Source organism: Nothoprocta perdicaria, unplaced genomic scaffold (assembly GCF_003342845.1).
Source record: "Nothoprocta perdicaria isolate Ctin4 unplaced genomic scaffold, notPer1 scaffold_137, whole genome shotgun sequence".
NCBI classification, from domain to species: domain Eukaryota; kingdom Metazoa; phylum Chordata; class Aves; order Tinamiformes; family Tinamidae; genus Nothoprocta; species Nothoprocta perdicaria.
In genome coordinates this window covers 1,465,821-1,482,667 of record NW_020454505.1, presented here as the reverse complement: position 1 = coordinate 1,482,667, position 16,847 = coordinate 1,465,821, and the positions used below count along the sequence as shown (strand labels likewise).

General features: G+C 37.1%; 1 protein-coding gene across 5 annotated transcripts in view; it reads left to right on the top strand.

The window, feature by feature from the left end:
* The window catches only part of NBEA (neurobeachin), a 462,643-nt gene that overhangs the window by 243,345 nt on the left and 202,451 nt on the right, over positions 1–16,847 (top strand). For all 5 annotated transcript variants that reach the window (XM_026033944.1, XM_026033943.1, XM_026033942.1 and 2 more), the window contains exon 38: positions 3,280–3,446. In XM_026033944.1, coding sequence (XP_025889729.1) covers positions 3,280–3,446 — 167 coding nt within the window. The remainder of the gene's footprint in view (positions 1–3,279; positions 3,447–16,847) is intronic.

The window sequence follows — 16,847 nt, the reverse complement described above, 5'->3', positions numbered from 1 at the left end:
TGAGCTCTTAGGACATTTGCTTACTAAAACAGGTATTAAAATGTGATATTGTGTGTCTTTGATACTTGTTAGAAATCTTTAAATATTGGCAATATCTAAAATATCTATCTTAAATATCTATTTCTTTAAGTATTGCAAGGAGTAAACTGCAGCTGGATCCAATAACACTGTAATGTACTTAATTCTTACTCCTAAAAGCAGTGAACATTTAATTGTTTTTTTATCCATAAATGTTATAGCATACAACCTAAAATATGTTTTTTGAAAATTATACAAAATTACAAAAGCTGTTTTAAAAATATTTATTTTGTTCAGTATTTAATTTTTGGATGATTTTTCTAGGATAAATTTTACTCCTCTTTACCAAAGTAACAGCGATGGAATAAAGTTCAAATTTCATTTCTAATGTGACTTTATTGATAATGTGTATTTTCATGTTTTAATGTTTTATGGTGTTTTTATACAGCATTTTGGTGTCAGGGTTTGTCGACATTTCTAAATCTTCCTGTGTTTGCACACATTTAGATATAAATAAATAAATACACACACACACACACACACCTACTTGCACATATTTTAAAGCTCAAGTGACCTAACATTAGGATTAAGATAGGCTGACTTAGTGGTGGTGATGATAATAAATAGCTGTATCAATTTATTCATCTGTCAGAAAATGTCAACAAGCACCTGGTGGCTAGAAATAGGATCCAGTAATCTTAGTTTTGATGAGGTTTTTATCTCATTGAAACAGCTCTCTCAAATGTACACTTTGATGTACTAGTTCTGGTGCTCCTTGACCCAGCTGAAGAGTACGAGACAGAGAGATATCTGCTGTCATTTTGGGTACATATAACCTTTACTTCAATTTGTCAGGCCAGGCAGGAGACACTTGTCATATGGGATTGCAACAACTTTATTACCAGGCACATACTGGATATTTTGAACTTAGATAAAATCACATTTGCAATCAAGTGTATGTCAGAATGAAGTTTCATATTGCCTCAACAATAAATAACATTTGATATTTATCAGAGCATCATGCAGTAACCTAAGATGACAATAGAAGATTGAGTTATCTGCTCTTTGAAGAATACATTGAGGTATAAGATCTGTCAGAACTCTAGATAAAATGAGAATATTCAATTAACTTCCAGCTTCTGTTAGCAAATAGGATTTAGAATATTAACTAAATTCCCTAAAGGAATAACCTTAAGTCAATCTTATTGTCTAGTAAAGAAACCAACACATTTTTCAAATATGAAAATTTTCTTTATATTTGTCACATGAAAAACCTCAGCTACGCTTCTAGATGAATAAGATAAAATCTGTGAGTCAAAAGAAAATTACAAAATGTAGCCTGTGTAAAATAGGAATCTTAAATGTGTATATCTTAAAATCTGCAGGATTTTAACATCTGAAAGATATTTTGTGTATTGTCTTTAATAACCTTTGGTAAATAACTGAACATTTTATTATCGACCTTACTTGAAAGTAGTGAGGACAAAAGGGTTTCCTGGTACTTTTCTGCTGCATAATTGTAAATCCGTCACTTTGTTTTAATAAGCTGTATCGGTATATGTTCTCAGGTTTAGTACATGTTAATTGTTGCTCTCAGCAGGAAAAGTGAGTGGCTATTTTATTTTTACCTTTTAAACTTTAATCAAATCATCATGGAAGCAATTATTTTGCCCCCGTTGCATCGAGTTACTGTGTTGCCAGTCGGGGGGAGGCCACGGAAAAGCATGTAAAGTTTGTCCTGAAATTGCAGTTACGGGGGGTGCAGGGCAGGCTCCTCCTAGAACGGGCGCTTCACGGTTAACTTTCATTTTGTTAACCTTGATAATTGTTCAGGAAGAAAAATGAAAATTTAATTTTACTGTCCAGTGAGCTGGTGAAATATTAACCTCATTACCGAGGCAGATCATTGTACTAATTGGTGCTTCCCTGTACGAGAAGATAAATTGAAAAATGAATTAACCCTTTGTGAAGGAGTGGGACGATGGTTCTTTTCCAGATAGATTACTGGAAATAAGGGCTTTAACCCAGTAGAAGGACCACTGTGAAAATTTTACCAAATGCTGATTTGTGGTGAAAATGTAGTGCGCAGACTTACAAAAAATAAACGAATATCCAGTATGAAGGTACCTCAATTTTATAGTCTGTTCCTCATTAAGTGTAACTGTATTGAGTATTGGCTAAACATGTTCTAAAATGGTGCAAGTGGTTCTAAAATCGGTGAGTGCAAAAATGTAGGTCTCCCTTTTAAAGAAGCACTTTTAAAACGAGCTGTTATTTTTGAGACAGAATTTTACGTTACTGACAAAATTTTAATTACTCTCAAATTATTTTGAGAGTAACTTAGCTTTTGTAAATTATGTCTTTTTAACTGCTGTGGCTGCATTTGCCTCGCTTAGACATTTCAAAAGAATCTCTACTAGAAGGAGAAATTTGAACTTAATGTGGTTTTGGAAAAAGAAATAGCAAAATTGTATCATGCCAGTTATACAAAAAGATTTCATCAAACTAAAATATACTTTTAGTGTTTTGACAATTTTAGAAACAAATTTTCCTGAAAGTGAATTTACCTGAAGATAACAAATTTACCCGAAGCCACAGCATTCATCTGTTAAAGAAACATGATGAAACTATAGATCCTTCTTTCATTTGGAGAGATGAGTAACTTTTTAAATGTTAGGGTTTTTTTAGAATTTATATTCAAGTAGACAACATTTTTTCATATTGTGACATAAGACTGAAAATGCAGCTCTCTAAGTTGATAATTAAAGAAGTTTTCCTTTTAGTATCCATAATAATGAAGTTATGAAAACGATTATTAATTGTGGATCTTACAGCATTTTAAAAGTCAAGCAAATGTATTTAATATTTTTCTGCAGGACAGATTGTAAGTTGAAAATACTGAATTGATTAGTATGTTATTCCTGAGAACACTTGAAAATTTTCCAGATAAAGAGCAACTTTTCAGGCAGACACATTTATACATGCAGAATTCCGTAGGTAAATGTATTTCATTTCAATTCAGTTGTCTTTGCCATTGGTGTTTATATTTCTAAATGTTATAATTGAATGAGTAATTTCTTTCTGTATACATAACAACAAAACTGATTTAGTTGAAAGATGGGCCCTGTTCCTCCTCTAACTGTTTTAATTGGCCTGTTGATCATGAACATATGTAAAAAAATTTAGGAAATTATTATTTCAAGGTAGTTCCTAACTAGTTTATCTACAAAAACACAATAAACGTATTTTTTTTATTCCTAGTCACAGTGTGCTCAATATGCTGCTGATAGAAGAGAGGAGGAAAAGATGTGTGATCACCTTATCAGTGCTGCCAAACATCGAGATCATGTTACAGCCAATCAGTTAAAACAGAAGATACTCAACATCCTCACAAACAAACATGGTGCCTGGGGAGCTGTCTCTCACAGGTAAGAGGCAAACATAAAATGCATGATTTTTAAATGTAGTTTTCAAAGTTTAAACAAAGCAGTCGTTGTCTATGTGAAATATAAGTGTTAGAAGCTAGTATTGCTGAAATGTATCTTCTATTGTTAGTCTTTTCCTCACCATTTCTTTGAAAAAAACTCTTTACTTAAAGATTCACAGATCAAAGTCTGTTGTAGATTGAAGACATAATATTTTATCACATTTTAAATAAAATAGTAAATAATAATATAAATATTGTAATATTTTTAACATAATATAAATAAGATAGTGCAGTCTTATTGTTTGTTTATCAGGAGGTTTTGGAACTTACGTATTAGGATCTTTCAGATCTAAATGCTGTAGATGAGACTGTAAGAGAGTTTCCTATATAGATGTTGATAGAGGAAGGCTGAGATAAAGAACAGAGAGGCAAGATAACTTGTCCAACGTTAAGGAGTAAGTCAGCATTAAAGTAACAATCAAAACCAGATCACTTCAATGGCTGTCAAAGGTCACTTCTCCGTGTAGCCTTTCTGTTGAAGTAATAAATTGGTAAGATTCATTAGTAAATCTTAACTCTGACAGCAGACCAGTAAATAACAGCCACATATAATCAAACTTACATGCTTAATTCGAAACTTGTATGTGTACTTAAATGTAGAGTGATGCACAGTTGGGCATAACTAAAGTGCATGCTTAATTCTGCGGGTGCTTTTGTAAAAGAAGCTTGATTCTAAATATATAATTCTTATTGAATGTAAGTGGTAACATGGTAACTGAGGTTTTAATCAGAGCTATGCTGAAAACTTCTTAAAAATTTGTTCTACTCAACACAGAAATGAGATTAAACATTTTCATATCTCATATTAAGAACAGAGCCTGTTGTTCTGTTTCACAGAAATAGCCAGTGGCAAAAGAGCTGACCCTCACATGGAAGACGCGGGCTCAAATTGCTCCTTTCCTTCATTCAGAGCAAGGTCTTGAACCTGGGTCTGCCATGTGAGTGCCCTGTCTGCCAAACTGGAGACTGCCAAGTCTTGTTCTTGTGTTTGCATTCTCAGCAATGAATACTTGACTATTTATTTAAATAGAAGAGCTAAAAAGGAGAGAAAAAAAAAAGAAAGAAAAAGGGGAGAGAGAGGGAGAGATTAAGGAACATCTAATTCCAAATATCTCTTTTTTATAGTTTAATTTCCTGTTTGAGCCAATGCTTCGAATCAGGCAAGCAGAGCAGAAAGTTCTCTTTTATTTCTGGAAAAATATTTTCAGTGTAAATCTAATTGAGACTGATATATTGATGCATAATCTTTACTACAGATAAATATATCAAAAAAATCTATATGAGGGTATTTTGAATACATGTCTAGAGTTTAGGCTTATTAGAAAAGATGCTGAGTAGTAAATTTGACAGAAAAATAATAATGTTTAATAAATACCATTTATACTGTTCATGCTTTTTGTCATTCTGTCTAATTGCTTCTTGCAGTTGTTTAGAGTAAAAAAAGAAATGTAATTTTTCATATTCATCATCCTTATATCTTCCAGAGGAATTGCTATTGCCTACTTGATGATGGAAATACATAGGTTTTTAAGGTGGTAGAAAGCATAGAAGAAAATCAGTCCTTATAGAAATTCTCTACAGTCTAACATCAAAGACATTCTGATGGAAATTACAAAAAAAAAAAAAAATTGCTTTTAAAAGATTATGATATGGTTAATTCAAAGCCATCTTGGTCCATAATGGACGCTTGTGTCATCTCCAGTTGAGGTTTAAAACTGTATATCTGGAGCCTTCAACCTGATTAAATTTTGTTAAAGCTTCAGTTCCTTTAATGTCTCCAAAATCTCGAGTAAAGTTATTGCTCAGGATCACGAGTGGTTAGAGACACTTTGCAGATGCAGGTCAGTTCTTGTTGTTGGTCACTAATTTGTGAAGAACATCTCCTCTTTGGGCCTAGCAACTTTCCTATATATTTGAAAAGCCCTAAGTGGCAACCACTCACTGCTGTGACTTATTCCTCACTTTACTCCATGGTAGTTATCCAGAGACCAGGAAGCTACTTGATACATGTGGCAAAGCTGTCAAATTTCATATACCAAACGAAATACACTTGTGTTTCACTGCTCTCAGGCCACTCGCTCTGCGTGCCTGCCTCCCGCTCGCTCCCTGCTTCCCGTTTTCCTGCTCTCCCTGTCAGACGCAGCCCTTGGCCTCGTTGGCCCCGCACGTGGGGAGGTGGCTACGAGATGAGGCCTCCACGCAGGGTTTTCCCATTCACAGGAGGGTTTCCACGCAGGGTTTTCCCATTCACAGGAGCCGAGGAGGAGGCCGGTGGCTTTGTGCCGCGGGCCCTGCCACATGGCATGTGCAGTTGGGTGAGCCAGCACACGAATCCCAGGGGATTGTCCCACATCTGGGCTGCGAGTGGCCAGCACTAGGATGGCAGCAGATAGATATGGGAACATTCGCAGTAAGAGAGGCCCACATGGGCCTTTTTAAGGACTAAAATCCCTGGTTTTCAGCAAGCAAATTTAAAAGGTTTCACGTTCAGGAAGTTGAGAGGGGACTTAGGAAACTAGTTACGAAAAGAAGGCAAAAACTTTGGTTAATTAGGTGGTTTTCAATAACTTTTTACGTGATAGAAAATAAAATAGATTCTAAAATTTGACCTAGCTGTACAGAAATATTTTCCTGTGTTTGGAATTCAATGCAGTGAATGTGTAAGCCTTCCTAGTTTTGTGTTGTTGTATGGTCCTGTTGTACTGTACTGCATGTGATTGTTTTTGCAGAAAACAACACCCAGCATTTACTGTGCTCAATCTGTAGGTGCCACAAAGTTCATTCTTTGTTCATTTATTAAGACACAAAGAACTAACTCAACTGCTGGTAGCACTGTGAGTACCGAGCAGAAAACAGGGGTCTGATGAGTGAACCCATACAGCCTTTACCAATTATGAACTTGGAATACATTATCATAGTTTTGAAATGTCCGAAGAAAAAGAATAATATTGAGCAATAAGAGTCAACAAAATAACACATGAAACTTTTGGTGAGGTATAGCCCTATCTGTACATTTACTAATCTGATGCTTTGGGTCTGAGACCATATTTATTGTTTAACCTCTCTAAATATTGTAAATAACTCTCTTAAAAATTCTTTCTTTTGTACTGCTAAAATGTTATCTTCTTCTCCCCCTCGCAAATATTTTCCCCTTCACTTACTAAAATCAAAACCAAATAGGTTTTGCTCTGTTTCTTTCAGATATGAGCATCTCTTCTACAACAAAAAGAAATTACTCTGTGATCTTAATTTTTTCCTACATAGCTCAGTCAAAGAATAATAGATTAAAAATATATGTTTAGTCTGGTTTAAATCATGATTCTACTCTTAGATTGAATTAATTTTGTTTTCTTCATTTGGCACTGTGATGCTTTTAGGTATCTTCATGATAGCCTACCCGAAACATTATTTTCATTTTTTTTTTAATTTTAGCTTTTAACCAGAAATAGAATTCTACATGTTTCTTTTCTATTAAGACAACAAAATTCATGAGCTAGTTATTTCTTTGATGCATTGCCACTTATTCAGAGTGAATATGCAACATCCTATTTCTTAGGATATTTCATAGCTTATTGTTCAAAGCCCCTTTAAGCCAGCACTTACCCTTAGCTTTTTTCAGGGTTATGGTCTTCATGTTCCAGCATATGCTTCCTTCAGACTTCTCTGTCAGCTTCATATGGTGCTTCTCTTCCTTCCCATCTGCTCCTCTCCCCATACATATCTTTCTTAAAAATAATAACTAAATAAATAAAGACTTAGTAAAACCTATGTATATGCACAAGTCAATATTTTGCTAGCCATATGTATGCCTGTATTTTGGATAGTATCCTGTGATGGTGTTTGTTTGAAGTGTCTTATATCAGCTGCTTGATTTAATCTGTTATTACTTTTTAAAATGTGATTATTTAGGACCTAATGTGTATATGCCTTACAGCTTCCATAGGTTGAAGACAATCTAGGGCAATGCAAAGGGTTCTGAGTTGCAGTTTGCATTCTAAATCTAAGCATGAAATACTTGTCGCAGTCGTGTTATCAGTTCCGATATACTCGGGAGGATTACTATAATGAGAAAAATGACATTTAAAAATGAGAGTCGGTCCCCTTGCTTTCAGTGATTTGATGAAGGAGGTTCCACCTACTCTAAAGCAGCTTTACCAAACAGCAAGTATACGAGGGCTCTTTCTGTTCAAATCCATCTTTGGTTAAACTAGACACCCATAACAAATTAATCATTCATGGTGGAGGGCAGAGCTGTCAAACTCATTCTGTGGTGAAGACCAAATTCGTCTAGGGAAACAGGCTGGAAATACAAAGTTTCTTGCCAGAGAGCTGGTTCTGGCTCTCAGTGCAGCCTGTGCTCCCGCAGGGATGGGGCTCTGCTGGGGGTGAGGGGGAGAGGAGGTTGAAAGAGGAGAACGCTCCTTTCCTGAGCCCATAGAGCCTGGCAGTTCAATAAGGTGATTCTGGGAAGATCAGAGTATTTAGACTTCTAAACCAAATGTTTCCAGTTTACAGCGAGAGGGACCGGATCACAAGAATTTACTAAAAAGGGGTTTCCCTTATACCCAGCTTGTGGTGTGTTCGCCCTGCATCACTCTACTAGCTGCCGTCCTGGGAAGTTCAGAGAGGCAGAGAACCCATCCTGTCCCCCCTGAGAACCCCCTCATCTGGTTCAGCTATTCATTCGTTTCTTCCTCATTTTAACTGCTAGATATAAATTGCAAAGGGAGCTTTAGAACAGTGGAAAAGATGTGGGAGCAGATCCAGCCCACTGGATCCAGCAATATATTTGACACACCTGCTTGAACGCCTGTTTAGGTTCTGCATTTCTCCATATGTTTTCCAACAGCCATGAATTTAGTATGTTCCTGGAAGTCCCGGAGAATAATTCTCTTTAAAACAGATCTTTCCCCAGGTTAGTCGCACAGAAGCTGCACTCTTCTCCACTTACCGTGGGCTGTTTTGGTTACAAGTTCCAAATATTTAGTTCCAGAGTGATTTTATCATGACAAAATCATGAAGAAGATATTTTTTCTGCCGTCTGTTGCTCATACTTAACTACAGTACTCAAGATGACATGATATCAACAGATGTTGGGTTGGCATGTTGACATACCCTTCTCCATTTAGCTGTAAGTGTGTTACTAGTTCTCTGAACTGATCACTTTTTTTTTTTTTTTTTGAGTTATTTTGCTCTTTACAATCCCTTTTTTCTCTTTCCTATCCCACCTAAAGTTTATGTTGCTTTTGCTGTTCTGCACCAGTTTTGTTATATCCACTTCTCACCCTGTTGCTCTTTCCTTCCCTGCTGATAACTGTGAGGGCAGGCAGAGTCTTTGAAGGAGCTCTTGCGAATGGTGCTGTGATATTTGAAGATCTTGCTGGATATAGGAGACTGGAAGAATTCAACATCATTTCTGAAGGATGGGAAGTTATATGTGAGTTGCTATATGTAGCTTAGAGAGACTTGCCAAGAAAGGAGTCCTGTGTGGCCAGAAATAGGCTGTGCGCGTGCATCATTTTCTTTGTGTGTGACATAATTCTGCATTTGTGCAAGACATTTTTTTTTTTTTTTGGACTGTAGTGCTTATTATTACTATTATCTTCTCTGATGTAAACACTCTCTCCGAAAATAGGTAGTATTTTCCAGTGCTGGGTAATGCAAGGTAATCAGAGCAGAGCTATTCATTTCAAGAGAAAGATCTGTTTGTCACTAGAAGGACAGCACTATTTATTGGACACTGGAGGAAGGCTTCTGTGTTTACTTTCATAGAATTTTTGTGCAGTAGAGAATTAATTTATCCTCTTTTTTCATTTTACTTCTTTTTATTCTTCATTCCTTGTTTTTCTTTTTTTATTTTTCCATGGCAAATGCAGAAGAAATATATGCCCATGTTCTTTCTCTTTAAGCTTTACAAACTACATCTGGATGATGTTTACGTGTTTACATGATGTTTACAAACAACATCTATTAGATGTCAGCAGAATCTTCAACTGAAACAATCACAACAGAAATCCAAATTACATGTCGTTGTCTTACTAATGCAGTAAGAATATATATATTTTGAGAGAAAGGTCAGCCTTAACTAGCTGAGGACTGTTGCTTCTCCTTAAGCCTAGTGGTAAGTAGCACCTGCACACACAGCAGTCTTCCAGTACACCGATGATAACAGTTGCATTGGTTCAGACCAGGGATCCATCTAGCCCAATAATCTAATTTCAGCTGTACGTGAGTGTTCATGGATAGGTAGGAATACAGGAACTGCACATGGTATTTCCATCTCATACTTTCACAGACTCCTTACATTTTCAACTCAGCATTTCTTGAGCAATCTCAGTTTCAGTCAGTCTCAGTTCTGAAGTTTCCTTATCTCAGTAGGACATCAAAAGTTCAGCTGTCTCCCTTCATTTTTCTGCTCCTGTTTCCTGCAGTGGAAACAGCCTCTGCAATGAGTGTCAGCAGATGGGACTAACAGTTTCTCTACCTCCAATTTAGACAGAATCACAGAACGATTGAGGCTGGAAGGGACCTCTGGAGATCTAATGCAACCCTGCTGCTGCAGCAGGGTCACCTTTCCTACTTCTAAGAATTTTGACCATACAGTTTTTGAATATCTCCTAGGATTCCCAGATCCCTCTCCACGGAGCTGCTTTCCAGCAGGTCAACCCCTAGCCAGCAGGGCCTTCCTAGAGGAAGGGCTTTGTACCTCCCTCTGTGGTTCCTCTCAGTCCACCTCTCAAGCCTGTCAAGCAGTCTGAACGGCAGCACAGCCTTCTGGAGTGCCAGCAGCTCAGCAGAGAACACGTGAAGGGGAAATTTCTCATGCAACAGGCAGACTTGCCTCACGTGTCAATCTAATAATGTCTGTGCAGTACAGAAGTGAATTTTCCTATAGTGCTCGATCTGTAAGAATGGAAACCAAAGAATAAAAAGAAAAAAACATCAAAATGCATCGATAATATTCCAAGAAGGTGTTTTTTGTACTTCCAAGAAGTTTTTTTAGCATCATATTTATAAAGTTAAACCAAACTGTTATAGTATTATTGCAGTCTAGCATTCTTGTCTCATGTGGTGCTTCAGCTGGATTATAGATATAAATTAAAAGCTTTAGAAAATATTTGTTTCTTAGAGAAACATCAATAGCGTTTTGATAAAGTTAGTTTTTGTTGGAATCATCAGAAATGCAAAACTATAGCCGAGAAGAAATCCTAGTGGAGCCATTTTGATCTTTCCTTCCCTGAAAAAATTAATGCCTTGTACTTTTTTGTATGAAATATATTTATGTGGAACCATATGTTTGTAAAATAATTTGAGACATTCAAGTTGGGGGATGGAAAAGCACTCAGGATTAAATCATCCTCAGGCACAGACTCAGGCATAATTTAGAACATCCCTATCACATGTTTTATATCCCCTTTTCTTTGAGGGGGGAAAGAAAGTGAAATTCTGCAAACACCTTAGGAAACCTGTTTTGCTTCTCTGCTAGCTTTATAGTTGAACTTACATAGACATTATTGGTTATTTTCCTTTGCTACAAATTAGACCAGTTGTAGCTGATTTTAAAGCCAGCTCTTCCTGGAGTCTGTGGAGCTGGCACAGTCCCTGCAGGGGCTGCTGTCCTTACCAGGCCAATGGTTCTTTCAATTCACTGGCCAAATTACCTACATCTTGCCTGATTGTGGCGTCTTTCTTTAGATTCCTTCCAGTGTGACTCCATCTCCCTTAGAAAGCAGTGCTCAAAGCTGGACCCTGCACTGCAAGTGAAGCCTCAACAGTGCTGTATAGAGCAGACCTGTTAATTTCTGTTTCTGCTACGCTGTGGTCTCAGTGATGCCTCCTCACATGAGACTGGATGATCAGTCTGCACGTCATGAAGCAACTTGCAGACTGGAACTCACTCTTACCTTTTGAAAATCACTTCCTGATTTGTATCTGTGCTCCTAACTGTTTATAACAAAGATTGTTGTCCCTTTCTTTCATCTCACAGATTTTGGACATACAGACAATTAATATTCTCCTGCATCATGCTCACAATTCTCACATCTCAGGTGTTACTATCAGTTTTCTCTGATTCTTCACTGAAGGTGGTAATGGAAATGTGGAATGCAGCTGAATGCAGAGAACAGCCTATTGATACTCTCACTGGAGAACCCCCACATGGGGTAGGCCTGGGGCCTGCATGGGGCACCTACAGGTCCCCTCAGCAAGGAAGAGCACCAGCCAAGTGGAGGATGTGCCCAGTTTTCCTTTGTTGTCAGTTTTTGCATCTGGAAATCTTTTCTGTTTAGCTGATTCCTTTGATTATTTTAAATCCAGGCATCTTAAAGCTCTTTACCCAATCTGCTGAGTCCCTTTCAAGTAACTATTACTGTTAAAAAAAAAAAAAAAAAAAAAAAAGAGAGAGAAAAGAAAAAAAGAGGGGGAGTGAAAAGAATGAGCTTAGTCAATTCAGACACCCAATAACTGTCATTGACTTCCCTTGACTTCAAGAAAGTTACTCTGCTTGATAATACTTCATTCCTTCCCACTAAAATAAATGCAGTAGTGCACAGTGTACTATTAAGGAGTAATTAAATCACTCAGGATGGTAAGATACTTATTAGAAGTCTTGGATAGGTTTAAGTGTAATTATCATTTGTTTTTACACAACCTATATAGATTCGGTACATGTAAAATACAGCACTTACATGCAAACTAAAGCATTTATTTTTCTCTGCTTTATTTTATTATTTTATTATGCTTTGCTGTTATTCATACCTGGTAAGCTCTTTTTTATTTGCAGCGATATCTGTTCACAGAGAGGTTTGATATATACATAAATATATTTCTTATATACGTAAATATATTTCTTGTGCCCTTACAGACGTAAAATATCTAAGGGTGACTTAAATTGCAAGCTTCTCCTAGTGTTTGTGCTCTCCAGTATATTGATATCTTTTGTCAATAATATGGGCTGTTGGTTAGGCTGTGAAGCTCCATTGCTCAAGAGTGCTGTATTTTGAAGTCCTCTGTCGTGGGTGTGTTGCAGAGATGGAAGACTATTTATGTTTATGGCATTTTAAGTAACTTGGGAAGACCCTTTAGAATATACAGAAAAGGCTTGTTTAATGTCATCACTGCTCACTTAATCCTGTGACCTTGACATGATAGTATGCCCGTAAAGCTCCCTGCGGGGAGGTCAATAAAATAGATGAACATCAGAGCCTAATGATTGCTTCAGCGTCAGGAATATACTGCATTATGCCATAAATATTTCTTAAACATTCAATAGCGTGGAACCGTTTTAAAACACAGCAACACAGCAAACTAACTAGTTGCCAAGTTTATTAGAAAATTCACAAAAAGATTCATGAGCCACATGCACAATTTGAGAATTTTAACCATCATTTTAAAAAATATTCTGCAGTACCAACAGACTAAATTTTTAATTAATGTATTTCTTAATGTGCTCCATACCAACTCGGATATTCTTTTTATTATTTTATTGTGGAGCTTATACATTTAGTTTTGAGGTTCTCACTGTTTCTCCCTTCTCCCTTCATATCGAATTATATTTATTGGGTGAAAGGGCTTCTTTGTTTTTGTTATATTCACAATCTGAATCCAGAAAAGACTAATGTGTAAGAAATCACTTTTCATGATTTACTAGAAGTTATATTTGCACTAATGGTAGGAAGCAATAAAAACGTACGCAAAGAGGAAGCTAAATTTGACATCTCTTAGGCCCAATTTAGGAGTGCTACCGAAACCTTAGGGATTCAGGATTGTTTGCTGTAATAGGGCCTTAATTTTTATGTGTAATACATCTTGTGCTATGTGAAAACAGGGAGGAAAGTAAAACATGATATATTTGCCTCGTGATGAGTGGAAGTGTTGTTAAAGCATTAGTAAAGATATTTACATTTTTAATTTTTTTTAATGTAAAAACATTTTAGATTCTTTTTTCTTTTTTTGGTTGGGCAAGTGTTTCTTTCACAAGCCATAGTATTCTTTTACACTGAACAGTACCCCAACTTCTTATATTTTTGTAAATAAAGAAAAAGCTTTGTTTTCAAAGCTGATGACAGCTTAATAGTAGAGGGAATTTATTTGGTGAACTCCAAACAGTATTTGCAGTACTAGAGCTTTATACAGAAATATTGAGCCAGAAATCTATGAAAGTGAATTGACTGAAACCTGTCAGAAGAGAAAAGCTGCCAGGAGCGTAATGTGACGTGTAGCATCAGAACAAACCCGAATCTGCTGCATTTACTGGTGGAACCTCCGTTAGCTACCACTGAGAAGCATAAGAGAGGGAAAAACAAACCAAACCAAAAAACAGTATTTGGCTAAAAGGCAGCTGAGGTTGCCTAGGAAAGGAATTTTATAAAGCCCTTTCCATGTGAGATGATGATGACGAATTAAGTTATTTGATTTACTAAATAGCTGCAATTTCCATTTATTCTTCAAGGGCTGAGACAAAGAAACTGTGTAAGTGTTCCCCAAGTATCTGTTGCTTTTGATTCCTAAAGGTCTTGGAAATAAAAATGCAGCTAAATGGCCATTTGAATCTTGTGGCCACGTAATGCTATCTATGAGCTTTAACAGAGAAGACTATATAAAGGTATGAAGTCTCTGAGACGAAAGCTAAAGTAGTAAAAAGAGTTCAAGAGAGAGATTGGAGGTTATGTTCTGTTAAGCAGAAATAGAGTAGTGTTATCAACTGTCTTTAAAATCAAGACTTTCAACATGCAAATTACTTTTTTTTTTTTTTTTGTGGTACTTTAAATAGTCCTTTAGCAATCAAGTATACATTGTCTCCGTTTTCTACTGTTTTTTTTTTCTGAATAATGATAGTAAATGTGTTGTTCTTTTTGCTCGTCCATGAGTTTCCTCCAAGGAAACAGAATGAAAGAACATCCTGTGGCAGTCAGGGACGTCAGTTTTTCTAATGTGTATATTCCAGAAACTAAAGTAAAACTGTGAAACTGTGGAGCTTCTAGAGAGGGTCCAGCGTAGAGTGACAAAGATGATTAAGGGACTGGAGCATCTCTCTTATGAGGAAAGACTGAGCGAGCTGGGCCTGTTTAGCCTCGAGCAGAGAAGGCTGAGAGGAGATCTGATCAATATGTCTAAGTATCTGAGGGGAGAATTTAGGGAGGATGGGGCCAAGCCCTTCTCGATGGTGGCCAGTGACAGAACAAGGGGTAATGGGTACAAGTTGAAAAGCAGGAGATTCCATCTGCATGTGAGGATGCGCGTTTTAGAAGTTCTACAAGCTGCTTTTGTTATTCATGTTTCTCAAAACATTTAAGGTGGTAAATCACAGCTAATAATTTACTGATGGACTTAAAAATTTAGTTGATTTTCATCATAGATTAGATGTGTTAGGTCTCCATTTGCAAGGAAGAACAACTCCAGACTGTGTTTCTGCGTATTTAGAAAGACATTATTTAATTTGAGGACTCTTCACTCAAGATTGCATTAATCTTTGGGAATTTTCACCATGGCTTTTAGTAATATTTTTTCTTGGGTGCTGGCTCTCTAAATTCACCCCTGGCTATAAGACTAATCAGAAGTTTTTGCTGTTGCTGTTTCTACCCATGCCCGTCACCATCACCATCCATCCCGGTCTGGCAAGGCAAGTGCTGCCTGCTGGTGCTTGCTCAATCCTGGTAGCCCTTGGTGGCTCGGATCCTCGCAGACAGTAAAGAAGTGCCTGTGTCAGTGAATCTGACCGTTGGCTGGAAGAACCTCTTACTGTCTGGAAACTCTGTGTTATTAATCCTGGTTGAAATCTCAGGCCTCTGGGCAAAAGTGAGATGGAAAGCAGTCCATGAAAGAAATCCTTTTCCTTCAGACTGAGCACATCCTCTCAGCATCGCTGATGCAGTGGGTATGGCACCTCAGAGTGATCTTTTAAACTTAGGTTTTGGTTAAAGCTGTACTTAGCCAAAATACATAGGTGAAACAAGCTCAGATCAAGAATGAAGGCCTTCATGATCAACTGGTCAGTTCCAAATGTCTCTGTAGTTTTCTGCCACTTCTAATTGTCAATTTTATTTAACCAATTCAATCTTAATTTGAAATAAAAAAAATGAAATTGAGTTTTTTTTATGCCTTACATTTTTACCCAAATAAGTAAGTATATGAGTAAATAAGTCCTTTGCTCATATAAGTAGGGTCTTGTCCTTAACACTTCAGTCTCATGTGGATACAATTTGTTCTACACTTTTGAGTAACTAACACCCTTCAGGCTGTTTCTGTTGCAAACACGGCATGCGAGGCCATCGCATCCCCTACCTCAGTCTTTATAGTGCCCCTGGGCTGCTCTCCATGTTGCTTGTATTCAACTTCTGCAAGTAATACACTTTCCTCATGGCAATAACTTCTTAAAATTTAGAAATTACAGTCACTTGGAAGCCTAAAGCAGACAGAGTAGAGACGGGAAGATTTTCATTAATACCATCTAGCCGAGGACTGGTTACCATCTACCTTCTGCTCAGGTTTCAGGAAATCGTGGCCTTCGTCAGTGCAACCTCTGAGTTCAAGACCCAGCCAAGAAACAGATCTGGAAGGATCTGGAAGCACTGCTCTGTACTCTGCACTGTTCAGGCTTATGTCTGACTTCTGGAGCTAAACTATAATGTATCAGCCAGGCATTTCTGTTGCTTTTTGAGCTGCCTGAAGCTCAGATAAGCAGCACCCTCCTTCATTCCATTGCGAGTAGAAAAGGAAGCGGTGAATTTTCTCCCATTCTATAGCTATGTTCATCACGCCTCACTTTAGTTTTCCTTCCGATAGGCAATTAGACACAAAATCAAGAGATGCCAGTCTGACATTAGTGTGGAGACCCTAGAGTTTGAATTTTTTTATGAGTTGGAGTAACTTGCAGGAATCCCAGGAAGGGCAAAAATCCTTAATGGGAGTTCTAAACTCTGATAGAGCTTCACATTTTACAGAATGCAGCATGAAGGAGCAAAACTCTGAAGGTCGTTGCCTGAATTTATGCAGGAAAAGATTGATGGTATATTATAACATTTGCTTGATATTTACATAATGACTTCCTTAACTTTTTTTTTTCCCCTAAACCAACTAGCAATAACAAAAAGACAACAGGGTTTACAGGGCTTAGGGTATGGATGCTGTGCCCCCTTCTTCAGATTCTCCCTAAACACAGCTGTCAGTGCAATTTAATTTAGAGTTAATTATAGGCTTCCAATTACAATATCTAGGTGTTACCTTCCGAAAGTTTTCTGTAGACTTTGAACAGTCAAAAAGATTTAGGTGACATCAGTTAGGTCATAGAGAGTATTTTGGGGAATTTTCTTCAGCACTAGGGATTGATTATCTTTGTGATTAT